The 17025-nt window shown below is 41.4% G+C and overlaps 1 protein-coding gene across 3 annotated transcripts in view; it reads left to right on the plus strand.

The window, feature by feature from the left end:
* The window catches only part of arid4b (AT-rich interaction domain 4B), a 140937-nt gene that overhangs the window by 92566 nt on the left and 31346 nt on the right, over positions 1-17025 (plus strand). For 2 of the 3 annotated variants that reach the window (XM_033021779.1, XM_033021780.1), the window contains 3 exons: positions 4045-4293; positions 7919-8003; positions 15659-15860. In XM_033021779.1, the coding sequence (XP_032877670.1) occupies positions 4045-4293; positions 7919-8003; positions 15659-15860 (536 nt within the window). The remainder of the gene's footprint in view (positions 1-4044; positions 4294-7918; positions 8004-15658; positions 15861-17025) is intronic. The other variant, XM_033021782.1, reaches the window with a different exon arrangement.

The raw sequence follows: 17025 nt of genomic DNA on the forward strand, positions 1-17025 counted from the left end.
ATTTTGTATGTAAAAACCCACGAGAACCATGGGTGAATTTAAAAATTTACAGCCAGATTTATCACTTCTGAAACTTTTTAGAGGCCAAAGGAATCAAGAAAAAACACAAATACTGCCTTAGTTGATGAAATGCAGTGAGCAAACGTCCAATGTTCGCCAAGCACTCTGGCTGTTGTTGTCCCTTCAGCTCTCGCTTCTATCTACCGTCATTTCTCCTCACTTTTGGAATTCTGAAGTAGGCTAAATGTCTCACACACTTATCCCGATTTCCATAATTATTTACAGCGCAAAAATTGACAATTTCAGCGGGTTTTAACGGGCCCGCTACGCTGGAAACAATGGTAAGTGCCTACCTGCAGTTCATCGCGTGTAATCCATTTGGAGTAGCGTAGCAACAGTACGGGTCATGGGTCGTGACCCGACTGCCGTGAAACCTCCCTATAGTGATATAGCACATAGTTAGATAGTTAGTAATTCAGACTGAGATGGGGTACAGAGTGGGATGGATTGCAAAGATGTCGTAATCATTTGTGTTTTTTTTGGCTCCAGCATTAAACTTGCTGCAACGTTCATTCCAATTGTATTGAGCAGGCTGTGAGCGAGCCAAATGTGAAGACTAATTTGATCTAATTTATTTTAGCTCCAGGCAGCAGGCTTACTTCATAACTGTCAGTCAATTGAAGTGCAAACAAGGCTTTACTCTAATTATATGGAAGATTACTTTAATCAGAATCTTGTTTTAAAATCCCTGTGGAATGTTTGTTGAAGTATACAACTTCCACTTCTGCAGTGTTCCTTGTTTATTGAGAAAGACTTTGCAGTGCTGTAAAGGGAGGGAGAAAATAGAGCAAAAAATCAAAGGTTGCTAAGGTTGCTCGTGACGATAAAATTAATTGAGAAATATATCTTTGGAACTTTTACTTTACGAGATAATGTTTATACTTAGATTCTGGGAGTATCTCATGCAGGAAAAAATATATAAAACATTGTGAATTACCTGTTTTTATGGTGTTTATCCTGGAACGTGTTGTTATTGGTACATCTGACATGTGGGAGTCATTTAAAGGCCAGTTGATCAAAGTACAATCATGTTCCAGTGAGGAGAGGGGATGAGGATAGCAAAGTAAGAGAACTTTGCATGAATAAAGACGTTTTAAATTTGGTCCAAAAAAAAGGAAGCGTATACAAGATTTAAGAGGATTTAAATCCGACAGGAACATTGAAGAATATAAAACAAGGAGGAAAGTACTCTAGCAGCCCATTAGAAGGGCCAAAAGGGGCCAATAAATGTCACTGGTGAGGCAGATTAAAGAAAATCCCAAGGATCTTTATACCTACATTAAAAGCTGGAGGGTAACCAGGGAGAAGATAGGACTACTCAAGGGTAAAGGACGGAATTTGTGCTTTGAGGCAGGAGATGTAAGTGTGGTACCAAACAAGTACTTTGCATCTGCCTTCACCAAGAAGGAGGATATGGAGTTAAATATGTAAAGGCTGTTTGAGATTAAGAAGGAGGTGGTGTTGAGGTTCTTAAAGAACACCAAGGTGGATAAATCCCCAAGACCTAACAGAATGTATCCATAGTTATTGAGAGAGACAAGAGAGATTATGGGATCTTTGACAAAGATCTTTGCATCCTTACTATTCATGGGCGAGATCCTGGAGAACTGGAGGGTAGTTAATGTTGTTTTATTGTTTAAGAAGGGAAGTAGAGAGAATCCAGGGAATTATGTTCGTGAGACTCCTGTCAGTGCTAGGGAAACTATTTAAGAAGATTCTTAGGAATAGGATTTACCCCCATTTGGAAAAGAATGGGTTAGTTAGAGACAGTCAGCTTTCTATGCAACAGTTCATACCTTATACATTTGATTGATTTTATTTTGAGGAGGTGACAAAGGTGATTGATGATCTACAGTGTTGGATTGTAGTAAAGTATTTGATGAAGTCCCCCAGGGTAGGCTGATGCAGAAGATTAAGTTGCACTGGATTACCAGTAACTTGATCGTATGGATTAAAAACTGGCTTACTGGTAGAGGGTTGTGGTTGGAGGAATATATGCTAGAGGTCTGCGACCGGTGGATTTCGACAGGAATCTGCGTTGTTTGTGATAATTACAAATGACTTGAACATAAATGTTGATAGGTTGGTTAGTAAGTTTGGAAATGACACCAATATTGTTGGGGTTGCGGACTGTGAGGAAGGCTGTTGTATACAGCAGGATATAGATCAACGAATGGGTGGAGAAATGGCAGGTGAAGTTTAATCCGAGGAAGCATGAGGTGTTGCACCTTTGGAGGTCGAATAGAGTCATAGAGTGATACAGCGTGGAAACAGGCCCTTCGGCCCAACTTGTCCACACCGGCCAACATCCCAGCTGCCTGTGTTTGGTCCACATCCCTCCAAAACTGCCCTATCCATGTACCTGTCTAACTGTTTCTTAAATATTGGGATAGACCCTGCCTCAACTATCACCTCAGGCAGCTTGTTCCATACACCCACCACCCTTTGTGTGAAAAAGTTATCCCTCAGATTCCTATTAAATCATTTCCCCTTCACCTTAAACCTATGCCCTCTGGGCAAGAGACTCTGTGCATATACCTGATCTTTTCCTCTTATGGATGTAAGGGGAAAATCTCAAATTATTGACAAGACCCTTAACAGCATTGATGTTCAGAGAGATCTTGGGGTCCAAGTCCATAACTCCCTGAAAGTGGCAACACAAGTAGATAGAGTGGTAACGAAAGCTGGACGTGGAGGGGAGACCTGATAGAAGTATATACAACCACGGAAGGTGTAGACAGGGCAAGTTTTTTTCAGAGGGTGGTGGGTGCCTGGAACACACTGTCGAAGGTCGTGGTGGAGGTAGATTATGATAGTATCATTTAGGAAACTTTTGGATGGGCACATGCTATGCAAGGAATGGAGGGATATGGAATATATGCAGGCAGATAAGAGTTGATCTTGGCATCACATTCTGCACGGTCAATGTGGGCTGAATGGCCTGCTCCTGTGCTGCACTGAGTTGTGTTCTATGTTAACCTCAAATACCTGGAATTGAAACCCACTTTTCCCATTAATTTGATGTATCAGATGGTTGCTCCTAACAGACTGAGACTACATCTGTCCATGGAACAATGACAATAAATGAATTCTTTACCAAGCTACTGTGCCTGCAAAATGTTCAAACAAGGTAAACCAGAAAAAAAAATAGGTATAGAAGCACAGGTAGGGCTGCACTGCTGGACCTTAAAGGCAGGAATTGGCAGAACCTGAGAGCTTTATGGTTTATAAGCAAAGATTTGGGCACCTTTTTATTATCTAGTTTGTCACCTCGGTCGGATCTTGTCATCCATGCAACTCAAAAATTATTTGAGTAAAATTATTTTTAAATAAGATATTTAAATAAAAGTTAGATGAAAACTTGAGAATTATACAAACATTCCCGCATTGTATAGTTCTAATTCAAGTTTAAAAGTTTTTCTAATGGTGCTAGTATTGGGTATATAATGCATGGTGAACATTGTGTCTTTGTGTGGCAGTTGTGGCGTGCAGTGCTGAGGAAGGATTTTCTCTGTCTCTGTCACCTCCCTTGGAAGGTGACAGATCTTCCAACTATCACATACTTTTCAGTACCATCCTTCGGGTGTGCAGTGTCTGCCCATGGCTCTCTGCACCATTGCAAACTGCTTCAGCTGCTTAGGAAATGTGGAGTCCCCTCATGTATTTAAAATAATACTGCATTAAATGACTTCCATATAATAACATTTTTAAACAACACTTTTAAGTGGTAATAAAAGGTGGTCAAGAGTTGTTTATCCTTTGGGCATACTTTCAGCACAAGTTTCCACTGTTATATTTTACATTATAGTTACTGCAGAAGGAAGCACGGTGTGGGTGCTCAGCATTAGTAATATTTTGGAAAGAGAAGCTAGTACAACCATACTGCAGTATTTCACCACATCACAGTGGCCATTTTTAATATTCAAAAGGCAGTTGTTAATATTGTTTTAAAAACATACATGTCTTTCATTTGTCCGGGGTTAGGGATGAAAGCAGTAAAGAGGATGAGGAAGATGAAGAGGATGAGGAAGATGAAGAGGAGGAGGTTGGTGATGATGGTGAAGAGAGGGAAGATGAAGAGGAAGAATTTGAGTGCTACCCACCAGGAATGAAAGTCCAAGTGAGATATGGTCGAGGGAGGAACCAGAAGCTCTATGAAGCCAGCATTAAAGATTGTGACGTGGAGGGTGGAATGGTCCTGTACCTGGTACACTACTGTGGCTGGAACGTGAGGTGAGTTAGAAGTATAAACCGCATACAGAGTTGTTAAAGGGGAAGGTCAATGCAAATTAAATCACTCCATTAATATGGCGCATCTTCCTTCTCTTTCCTAATAGTCTTGTTATCCTTCTAGCCTGTAGACTTCCAGTTAGTGCTTTGGAACTTGTGCAGGAGGACTTGGGTTTTCTGCAGATCTAGTGAACATTGCCCAGCACTTTTCCTTCTGTTGCTGTAATATTTTACCACCCTTGAAGTAAATTGACGTATTTGCACTTTTACTCTCTGCCTTGCTGCTGTAAATTACGCTGTTAGTCCCGCTAAATGCTAGATTCCTGTACTGGAAGCATCATCGCATTAACTGCAGAGACTGACTTTTTTTTCAAATTTTGTTGACCCTCCCTCATTTTCCATTGCTACTGGCTCGGAGATGCTCTTGCTTGATGTGAAGTGTTTCCATTCCTTAATCAAGGGGGCAAGGAAACTGAGCATAATAAAAGCATTACTTCACTGAACACTATCTACACTGAACACGTCATATTAACCAACATCAACATGCATTCGAAACACCATTTTAATGTGGAAAAGTACCCCAGGACTTTTCACAGGAAAACCAAGAAACCTAAGGAAATAATGGAAGTTATGACCACATACAAGTGAAAATTTTAAAGAGAGTCTCAGAGAAGTAGGCAAAACTGGAAAAAGTGGGCCTATGGGAGAACCTAGGCAGTTGAAGGCACTGCTGCCAACATTGGACTGACACAAACGAGGCATGTGCATGGAGTCTGATTTGGAGAATCTTGAAGATTGTTTCTTTGTGGTTATAGATTCTAGTAAATAAAAAAACTTAGATGGGGAAAAAGAAAGGAGGGCTGAGGCCCTGGGTATAATTTAAAGATTGCATTGAAAATTTGTATCCTCCAATCTGGATCCTTGATTCTATTCTGAAGAAGGGTCTTGACCCGAAACGTCACCCATTCCTTCTCTCCAAAGATGCTGCCTACTCCAGCTTTTGGTGTCTATCCTTGATTCTGACACTGTGATAAACCTCTGGCATAATCATCTTGGGTTAGGTAACCAGTGGTTATGAGAAGGTAGTACCTTGTTGTCTGAACGCCAGATGCCTTTCAACTGCAGAAGCCTGCATGGGTTCGCTGGTTGCTTTGCATCTACGGCAAAGAAGGGAGCAAACCAATCAACCTTTAAAAACATCCTTCTTCCTAACTAACAGAATTGAGTGGTTGAATTTCAAAGGGCAGAAGTAGTAACTACTTTATCCCATCGGTGCCCGAAGAATGAGGCATGTGTAGTGCTTCTAACTGTTAAATTGAATGTCTGACGTGTTCCTTAAATAAACTTGCATTTGGTTTGGCTTTTCACTGAGGAAATGAGTCAAAGAGTCACACAGCATGAAAACGGGCTCTTCGGCCCAAATTGCCCACACTGAATAACATCCTATCTACACTAGTCCCATCTGCCTGCATTTGGCCCATATCCCTCCAAACCTGTCCAATTCATGTACCTGTCTAAATGTTTCTTAAATGTTGCGATAGTACCTGCATATTAAACAAAATTCAACTAAGCCACAAGAGATAATACCAAGCAAAGATGTTTAAAAGCTTGGTAAAGGAAGGAGATCAGAGAGATTTGATATGGAGTTTGGGGTTGGAGGAGTGATGAGAAAGCAACAATTTGCAGGTTGGGGGGAGAGTGGTGTAAATTAGAAAGGACAAGTGGCCAGAGTCAGTAAGCACTGAAATCTTGTTAAGACATGAAGAGAGGCACAACCGTGGATATGTTTGAACATTAGGATTAAAATTTGGGAGCTAGCACAGATGAGCAAGAGTAATACTGCATGTATGGAACTTAGTGTGACTTAAGATGCCAGCACAGTGAGAACATGTTTACTCATGAGATGGTTCTGCTCACTTTGCTTCTCAGAAGTAATATGCGGATTCAGATTAGTGTATTATCATATGACCAGAATGCAACGAAATTCCCTGTTTACATGTAGTTTATATAGTAGATAGCATTCAGTAATGGTATTAACAACAATGAATATAACAACAAATGCAAAACAGCAGGATGTAAGATTGCAGTGCAATCTGAATTAGTGTAAAAAGATAATGGAATAACCGAATGAGGTAGAGCTATAAGAGTAATAGCAGCACCTCCAGGAAGAGGATGTGAAAGTGACATTTGGTTAGGAGTTTGATAGCCACGGGGAATAAACTGTTCTAAAATATGGTCATCTGGGCTTTCGAGCTCCTGTATCTTCTCTCAAAAGGTAGGAGAGAGAAAATGGGAATGGGCAGGATGGCAGACATCCTTGACAATACTTTCAGCCTTCCTGATGCAACGGACCGTGAAGATGGACTGGATCGAAGGATGTGGTGAGCTTGTGATGGACTGAGTGTAACATTCTCTGCAGGTTCAGGTAGTCAACAACAGAGCAGTTGGCATATCAGGCTGAGATGCGTCAGAATACTATCTACAGCACATCTGTTGCAGTTTGAGAGAATCCTCTTGGACATGCAATTCTTCTTAGCTGCCTAAGAGTAAATGCGTTTACTGATGGGAAGGTTCACTAAGTGTTGAGGCACTAGCAATTCAGAGCTCCTTGTGCAAACAATCTGCTCTGTTTTTAACCTGAAATGTTGTGTGGAGCCTGCATTGAGGGTGGGTGAAAGTGTGGCTTGTCTCCCTCTGCTCTGTCGTAGTGGTGTAGAAGTAGCTCAGCTCTGTATCACTCTCCCTTTCAGAAAAGGAAGGTGTGGAGTTAATGTTTTTTGGGGAGAATTAAAATGGAGTTGAAGCTGGGAGCAAAATTTACAATTCCTCTGGTTGTTTTTTTTAAACTACCGCAGTATTTTCTTGCACTGCTCTCCCCCCCACTATCCCAACCGATCCCTCCCACAGCTCTCCAGAATTTTTGACCAATCTGTTAACAAGCCATTTGATGATTTTCTACCCAAGTGGAAAAATGTTTTGTTGCACATATTTGAGAATTTCCTTAAGTTTATAATTCGAGCAAATTGGTTCATTGGAATAAATTTTAGAACCTATTTGAACCCTATCAAAAAACACATTTTGCTAATTTGTTAAAGTTCCAGAAAGCCATTCTGCAGCATGGTTGTTTTTAACCCTGGCTTGTTTACTTTGACAGTGGCATTACCATGCATGGGCTGTTCAATTGTTTTTGTGAAAAGAAAGATATGCATGCTTATTTTTACCAATTAATTGGGGAAGTTATTTCAAAGCATTGCTCACATATTTAGTTTGCATGGACCAGTTAAAGAAAACGTTATGTTAAATTAATTATTCTCTTTTTTTTCTATGTTGAAGTGTTGTTCAAGATGACCATGTTGTTGGAATTCATATTGACATGGCAGCAACTTTTAATATTCATTTCTGTCTGAGGCTCATAGCAGGATTAAGCACATTTTAATGCTAAATTATATACATGTCTTGTATTCTCTCATTTCAAGTGAGCTTTGCTTTGATCATAAGTGTTTACACTGCCGGTGGATTCACTCACACTGCACTTCCAGTGGGGAGCCAATTGTGATACGTGAACCTTTTGTACTACTTGTGCTAATCATTCCAACACATGGTGTGAGCTTCCTTTTTTGTTTTTCAGGTATGATGAATGGATTAAGGCAGATAAAATAGTGCGACCTGCAGATAAAAATGTTCCAAAAATCAAACACAGAAAGAAAATAAAGGTAGGCATATTAATATCAGACACCTGACATATAAATATTCTGTAAAAGAACAACTAATATATTTAAACTGTACAAATGATGTATCATGGTCTGATCATGGCCCTGTTGAAAAATAGTTAGGTCTGTGCATTGGATTTCAAAGTAGTACAAATATTGCAATTAGACCATTTATTCTCAACAAATGACATTGTAACCCTGTGATATTGTGTTCTGTATTGTTTTATTCCTGTTTTCTTTAACTAGTTAACATGATCACTGCTTTAATTGCTTGACTTACATAACACTTTCCACAGCGTCCCAATGTCCATTCAGAATTTTGAAGTCTTTTGTCCTACAATTCTAACAAAAATAGCTTCTTTTTTTATAATATTGTTTATATTTTCATTTCTTCCAGCCAGTTAGCATTCTACTTCAATGTAACGTCTCCCTTAGTTCAATATCTCTTCAATTGTAGGGAGCAGAAGTAAAAATTGATAATGTAACAATCCCTGATTTTCAAGAATGAATTCCAAACAAGTTGCCATCCCTGTAGATGCTTGTAACCGTGGGCGTTCTGATGCATGAGCATATCAGGAGAATGTTAATCAAGGGGATAAAGGACTAAACATGCTCAACTAATGCTCAACATCTATATGTTTATGGCTTGCTGAGCAGACGATAATAAATTTGTGTGATGACTTTTATAATATCCTGATTTGCTGGTGGTTTCTAGCCAATTAAATCTATTGAGGTATAATCTGGAAAGAGGGTAACCAATTTGCGAACTGTGGAAGGTCCCACAATGTCAATGAGATATTGACCATATCATCTGTTTTAGTAGTCTTCAGAGGTTTGCCAATTCCCACAGCACTAACACAGCACATGCTTCAAGCCTCCACACATTTACTTCCCTGTAGACAGGAACCTGGCTGCTCATTTGCATTCTAAAAGATAAACACTATGATCACATCAAAACAAGTTTTCTCAAAACAACTCAACTCAAAATCAGTAATCCAATATCCTTAAACCCTTTAAAAAAATAGATCATTTTTAAGAAAAAACAATTTAAAAATTATTCCGTTGTTCCAATCTATCTCCCCAAATTCATAATTTCAAATTCCTAGCATAAATGTATACTAATCACAATTTTCCCAAATTAACATTTTTTCTCCTGTGATATTGGCTCCAATCTCATCTCACTCTAACCGATGCCAAAAGCATTCATGTCTCTTTTTGAACTCAGTTCAAAAGATAAGAAATAGGAGAGAAAAAAACTTCAAACATCAATAATACAAAACAAACTGCATATTTGCATCTCTCCTCTGTTTAAGAGTTAAAAGAAAGCAAAGAATCATTTAATTTCCACATAAATAGATAAGCATATCCAAAGAACAAAGGAAAATAAATTAACTGTGTGTGGCTCCACCCCCACACAACTGCAACTTATTAAAGAGACACTATCTCTTAAAACATTTTTTTTCTGGGACATTCACTCACATGTTGCCACACCTCATGCCATATGCTAAATCTCACAGATATTCACACACTTTAAAACAAAATTCTCACTCAAAAGTAACACAATTATACACACCTCATGGAAATTATTCAAAATCTTAAAACTTTGATACACCCAAATACACTCATAAGCTTGCCCACCATTCCACACGTGATGTACTGAATTAACATGGAATTTTCACAAAGGAAAATGATCACAATTAAGTTTTGAAATTGTAAGGTATATCTCCATTGTTTTCCCTCCTTACCAGCATTCGTAAGGCAATGTATATAATATGAAAGAACGGACAGAAAAACATCAGTTACACAAACTTGTCCGAGAGGGGCGAGTCAGAGGCCCATCAAAGAGTCAATGGCGCAGCCCTCTTGTTTCGAAAAATCGCGCTGCACGCTAGAGGCGTCCCTCTGTATTAACTTTACATTACCCATGTCTTGGCAAGGTCATTCTGTCTACTAGAATCTTTGATTATGTGGGGACCAATGTGCAAAATTCGCAAGCTAGGGCATTCCCCTGGAAGACTTTGTCACGCCACTCGTATGGGCATTGCACTTAACAATGGCCAGGTGGACTGGGAGGGCTGAGGCTAGCAGTGTGGCTAGAGCAGTGGCCAGCGTGGTCTTTAAGTTGTGAAAGTTGTCTTCTTGTTGGAATGAGAGAGTTAAAATGAAAAAGAATTAACCAAGCCCAGAACAGAAAACACTCATCTGCTAGGAATGGGCATTATGATTCATAATGGGATGGTCCAATTCCCTGTCAGTCAGGATCCTGGGCGCTGTGATTAGACAGTGATCCAGATTGTGATTGGTCATACTCCCTGTCATTCAGGATCATGCCACGCCCCACAAACCGTTGGGTCACTCACAATCTCTCCCCTGTCTCTCTAAACCCCCCCCCCCCCTCTCTCCCTATGGGATCTTAGTGTGGTAGCTCCTGCCGCCAGGACATACAGGGGAGGTGTACACTAATCCCAACTTTGTTCCCCCTTCCCTCCCAAATTTGTTCCTTATCCCCCCTCTTCCATAAACAGGGTCGCCATGCCAGACAATGGGTCCCCGGGGATATTTCGTTTTGGCGCCTTTTTTCATTTTACTAATTGTCACTTAATTTGCGACTCAATCAGGTCTTTACTTTTTTGGCCTTTCCCTGTTGTTTTATCATGCCAATTACATTCTACTTGTAACACATCCCAATCCTTAGGTATACCATCCTTTTTCATCTTTTCTGCCTTTTCAACAGTTTCTACATTCAATGTTCCTCCGACTGACCAGGATTCATCTCCCAAACGTTCGGTTAACTTATAACTTAATATTTTATAGTCTTTGTTATTTTTAGGATTCAAATAACACATATGTTGGACGGGTGTTTCCCCGTCACTTTTATCCAGATTATTCCCCATAGCCGCGAGTTTCTCTCTGCACAGCAACTTCTCAACCTAGCCGTGAGTTTCTCGCTGCCGGCAACTTCTCAATCTAACCGCGTGTTTCTCTCAGCCCGGCTACTTCTACTTTCCAAGTAGTAAAACACTTTACCGGCTACTCTCCTAGTAGCAAAATACCTTACCAACTATTTTCCTAGCAGCAAAATCTCTTACCAACTACTTTCCAAGTAGCAAAAATTCATTAATCTACGACAAACCTTTTTAGTTTGCTCTATCCAATCGCCGACTACTCTCCTCGTAACAAAATACATAATTTACGACAAACTTTTTTAGTTTGCTCTATCCAATCGCTGACTACTCTCTTGGTAGCAAAATATATGCACAAATGGTCTTACCGTTGTCTGTATTAAGGACTTCAGCGGGGAACCAGCTCAACCGCTGGAGAAGGACCACAGATGTTCCCGGGAGATTCTACGGGAGTCGATCTCAAATTAGAGCTGTTTTCTCCCTGTCCGATCCTGGTCACTCTGTAGCCTCTTACACAGTCATCTGTTGATGGTCCCAGTGAGATCCTGCCGACTACGCCAATGATAAGGTTCACTTCTTAATAAACAGACAACTCACAAAAACGTTAGGTAAACCAGCTCAAGCTTTACAGATCATCGGCCGGCGGAAGTGACGGGGATATACCAGTCAAGTAAGCAACAGACACTTGACTTCCCCATGCTACCACTTCAATGAACAAAGCTTTGCATGGTGTTTTATACTGTGTGCGTGCGTCACTTAGTCACATTCCAAAGATATTAGTCATGGTCTAAATGTAGCCAATATACATCACTACCAGACGCGTCTGAGCTTGTCTCTTATCATTTAGTAGACACATTTCAAAGGCATCTTATCAGTTGGTACTTCCAGGACAAGACATTTCAAAGGCATCTGTCTCTTATCAGATGATACTTTCGGGGCAAGACATTTAAAAGGCATCTTATCAGTTGGTACTTACAGGACAAGACATTTCAAAGGCATCGGTCATTGTCTCAATATACATCACCTGAGACAAGCCATGTTTTACTACTTGGAATACAAGCTACAACCTAGTCAAGTATTCCACCATGTATTTTTTATATATTTAAAAACATTTAACCTTTTCATGTTGCCTCCCTGGTTCCATGGTCCAGGATGTCTTGGAGCGGGTACATGACATATAAGGGAGAGGGTGAGCAGCCACAAGTCATTGTGCATGATGGCACAAATGACATGGGTAGGGAAATCAATTTGGTCCTACAAAATGAATATAGAGTTAGGTGAAAGGATAAAAAGCAGGACCTCCAGGATAGGATCAACAGATTGGTTGCAGAACAACGTGCTGGTGAGGGTAGGAACATGAAGATAGGACAGATTAATGAGTGGCTGAGGAGTTGGTACAAGGGGCAAGGATTCCGATATGTGGACATTTGTGTTCTCTTCTGGGCAGAGGTGACCTGTACAAGAGGGATGTGTTGCACCTGAACTGGAGGGAAACAAATCAAAGTCAGTCAATTTTATTCGTCACATACACCTGAAGGTGCAGTGAAATGAATTTGCCAGCAGCGATACACTTAAAAAGAACACAATACACAATATGATTTAACACAAACATCCACCACAGCATTCTTCACTGTGGTGGAAGGCACAAAGTTCAGCCAGTCCTCCTCCCTTGTTCACCCGTGGTCGGGGCCATGAATGGCCTGCAGGTTTGTAGGTTAATTGGCTTCGGTAAAATTGTCCATAGTGTGTGTAGGATAGTGTTAGTGTGTGGGGATTGCTGTTCGGCGCGGACTCGGTGGGCCAAAGGGTCTTTTTCCGCGCTGTATCTTTAAATTAAACTAAATTTAAAAATACACTATCTATTTAAAAGGAATTGGGAGGGTGCCCGAACTAGCATCGGCAGACAACACATATGGGCAAGAGAATAACTAAGGAAAGGTTAGGGCACCAAGGGTACAACCTATGCATGGAGTTGGGAAACTTAGATGAGGTGAACAGATGAGATGACACACTTCTCGGCTGTTATCACTGTTGAAATGGTCATTATAATTATAAATGGGTGAAATTCTACGTTACCATCAGAAAAGAGGGGATAATAGGTATCTTAGTGGAAGTAAAAGGTGGCACAACTAGTAAAGCTGTGATCTGTCCTCTGGTGCTGTCTATATGGTGTTTGCCAATAGCTTTCTTACGAGTGCTATTTTTCACCCTCATCCCATAGGCATGCAGGTTGGAAGGTTAATTGGCTGCTGTAAATTGCAAGGTGTGTTGGTGAGTGGTAGAATCTGGAGGCTCGTAATGGAAATATAGGAAGAATAGATACAGGGAATCCTAGTTAAGAATGAGATTGCTTAGTTAGCCAACATACAGTGCATTCAGAAAGTATTCAGACCCCTTCACTTTTCCACATTTTGTTGCGTTACAGCCTTATTCTAAAACAGTTTAAATTTTAAATTTTTTATCATCAATCTACACACAATACCCCATAATAAAAAAGCGAAAACAGGTGTTTGGAAATGTTTGCAAAATAATTTAAAAGAAATAACTGAAATATTGCATTTATATAAGTATTCAGACCCTTTACTCAGTATTTTGTTGAGGCACCTTGGCAGCGATTACAGCCTCACGTCTTCTTGGATATGATGCTACAAGCTTGGTACACCTGTATTTGGGTAATTTCTCCCATTCTTCTCTGCAGATCCTCTCAAGCTCTGTCAGGTTGGATGGGGAGCGTCGATGCACAGCTATTTTCAGGTCCCTCCAGAGATGTTTGATCAGGTTCAGGTCCGGGCTCTGGCTGGGTCACTCAAGGACATTCACAGACTTGTCATGACGCCACTCCTGCGTTGTCTTGGCTGTGTGCTTAGGGTCATTGCCCTGTTGGAAGGTGAACTTCTGCCCTAGTCTGAGGTCCTGAATGCTCTGGAGCAGGTTTTCATCAAGGATCTCTCTGTACTTTGCTCCGTTCATCTTTCCCTCGACCCTGACTAGTTTCCCAGTTCCTGCCGCTGAAAAACATCCCCACAGAATGATGCTGCCACCACCATGCTTCACCGTAGGTATGGTATTGGCCAGGTGATGAGCGGTGCCTGATTTCCTCCAGACATGACGCTAAATGGCCTTTCCCTTATTTTTAAACTGTGACCCCTGGTTCTGGACTCCTCCAACATCCTGCATCTACCCTGTCCAATCCTTTAAAAATGTTATGTTTCTATGATCCCCTCTCATCCTTCTAAATTCCAGCGAATACAAGCCCAGTCGACCCATTCTTTCATCATATTGTCAGTCCCGCCATCCCGGCCATTAACCTGATAAACCTATGCTGCACTACCTCAATAGCAAGGATGTCCTTCCTCAAATTAGGAGACCAAAGCTGCACTCAATACTCCAAGTGTGGTCTCATCAGGGCCCTGTACAACTGCAGTAGGACCTCCTTGCTCCTATACTCAAATCCTCTCGCTATGAAGGCCAACATGCCATTTAGCCTGGTAAGATGTTGCAGAATCTTAACTACATCCTCTCATAGACTGGTGTATCTTTCCTGGGGTACACTGTGCAGAATTGAATATCATAATACAAATGCAATTCAGGTAAATTTGCACAAAAATAACACCTGATACCCATGGCTATCTGGACTACACTTCTTCCCACCCTGCTTCCTGTAAGGACTTCATCCCCCTACTCCCAATTCCTCCGTCTACGCTGCATCTGTTCCCAGGATGAGGCGTTCCACACCAGGGCATCTGAAATGTCCTCATTCTTCAGGGAACGGGGGTTCCCCTCCCCCACCATAGATGAGGCTCGCACCAGGGTCTCTTCCATACCCCGTAACACTGCTCTCTCTCCCCATCCCCCCACTCACAACAAGGGCAGAGTCCCCCTAGTCCTCGCCTTTCACCCCACTAGCCGTCACATACAACAAGTAATCCTCCGTCAGTTTCGCCACCTCCAACGTGACCCCACCACTCGCCACGTCCTCCCATCTCCCCCCATGTCTGCCTTCCACAAAGACCGCTCCCTACATAACTCCCTTGTCAATTCTTCCCTTCCCTCCCGTACCACCCCCTCCCCGGGCACTTTCCCTTGCAACCGCCAGAGATGCTACACTTGTCGCTTTACCTCCCCCCTCGACTCCATTCAAGGACCCAAGCAGTCATTCCAGGTGCGACAGAGGTTCACCTGTATCTCCTCCAACCTCATCTATTGCATCCGCTGCTCTAGATGTGAGCAGATCTACATCGGTGAGATCAAGCGGAGGCTGGGCGATCGTTTCGCCGAACACCTCCGCTCGGTCCGCAATAACCAACCTGACCTCCCGGTGGCTCAGCACTTCAACTCCCCCTCCCATTCCGTATCCGACCTCTCTGTCCTGGGCCTCCTCCATGGCCAGAGCGAGCAACACCGGAAATTGGAGGAACAGCACCTTATACTCCTTTTTCCTTTCTTCTCCCCCCCCCCCCCCCCCCCCCCCATCAGTCTGAAGAAGGGTTCTGGCCCGAAACGTTGCCTATTTCCTTCGCTCCATAGATGCAGCTGCACCCGCTGAGTTTCTCCAGCATTTTTGTGTACCTGACTTATAAAATTTGAAGAAGGGTCTCGACCCGGAACATTGCCTATTCCTTCGCTCCATAGATGCTGCCTCACCCGCTGAGTTTCTCCAGCATTTTTGTCTACCTAATTTATAAAATACATTGCTGTCTTGGGGAAAAATATATTTTGCAAAATAGGGAATGTTGATGTCCATCTGCATTTCAGAGTAAGATGGATAAAGAAAAGGAAAGGAGCGATAAAAAAGATAAGGAAGATAAATCTCCAAGCAAGTCAATGCGTGTCCGCCGGCTCTTAAAGAGCACAGCTCATGCTGTGGCGTCAGACATTTCCCCCAAAATAATTGGAGCTGGCGCGAGGAGCTGTGAAGCAGACATTTCTACAATGGGCATCATCAATGGAGTGCAAGGTAATAAATAACTTTTGAAAAGGGGCACTTGAACGTTGTGAGGATTTATACTTGTATCTTAGATTGGTTGATTAAAACAAGATAATATTTGCTAAATGCTTTACTGCAGTACTCCCGAACAATGTAAGAACAATATATGTTTCTGACTGATATTTGGAAAAAACATTAAGCACCCTGATAAATTTTATTCCCAAAGTGATTGGTAAATGATCTGAGACTAATCTCAAGGGTGAAGTTCTACTCTGGTAAGTGGTGGAAATGGCAATAATGGGGCTGTATGATTTGTATTCCTTACTTTGGTTTCTGGGTGGGAATGTCATGAGTTTGGGTCTCACTCAAGACATTAGGAGATAATGTAGCCTATCACCTTCTGCTGCTGGAAGATTGTGTTGCACTTTCCTATGCAGAAATATTAAACCAAAGCCTGTCTTCCTTCAGAGGTTGTGCAGGATCCCAAGCACTATTTTGTAATCAGTCACGGGTCATTAATAGGTTTCCCTTGTGAGCTGGACAATAGCTATCTGTCAACCAACATCATGATATCAATGCATTTGGTCATTTATGTGATGCCATTCATGTTTGCAAGGCTTTCTGTGCATTAATTCTCTACTGTATGTTCTGCACCATTATCCAACTACAAAGTGTAGTTTATAGCTGTAATGGCCTCTGGAACATCCTGTGGTTGTGAAAGGGGACTGTAAAAATACATTTTCATACATGACTTGTAGAAACCTGAATGAGTGAATGAAGATTTGAGGGGCATTGGTTGTGAGGCTGCAATAATTGCAGCACATCTTTGCATACATTGAAGAAGATAGACTATTCCAATAGCTAATACTTTTCAAAAATGATTTTAACATTTGTGGAAGAAGAGGGAGAAGATTGATGGGCAATGATGGGGACAAGTGGGGTAGTCTGATTCATGCTTGAGTTGGAATTTATAGGGAGAAAGAAAGGAATGTACTGCTGGTAAAAAAGAGAATGGGAAATGACAGTTGTACAAATGAAGTGAGAAAAAAAACTTTAGGAACATCTGCTTTTAAAAAAAAAATTTAAATTAAAAAAAAGGCCTTGTGGATACTTTGGTCCACCTCAACAAAGTCACTGGAACATAGTTTTTTTGCAAATGTTACATGCACATTTCATTCATTGTATCCTTAATTCC

This window comes from Amblyraja radiata, chromosome 5 (genome assembly GCF_010909765.2).
Source record: "Amblyraja radiata isolate CabotCenter1 chromosome 5, sAmbRad1.1.pri, whole genome shotgun sequence".
Lineage (NCBI taxonomy): Eukaryota > Metazoa > Chordata > Chondrichthyes > Rajiformes > Rajidae > Amblyraja > Amblyraja radiata.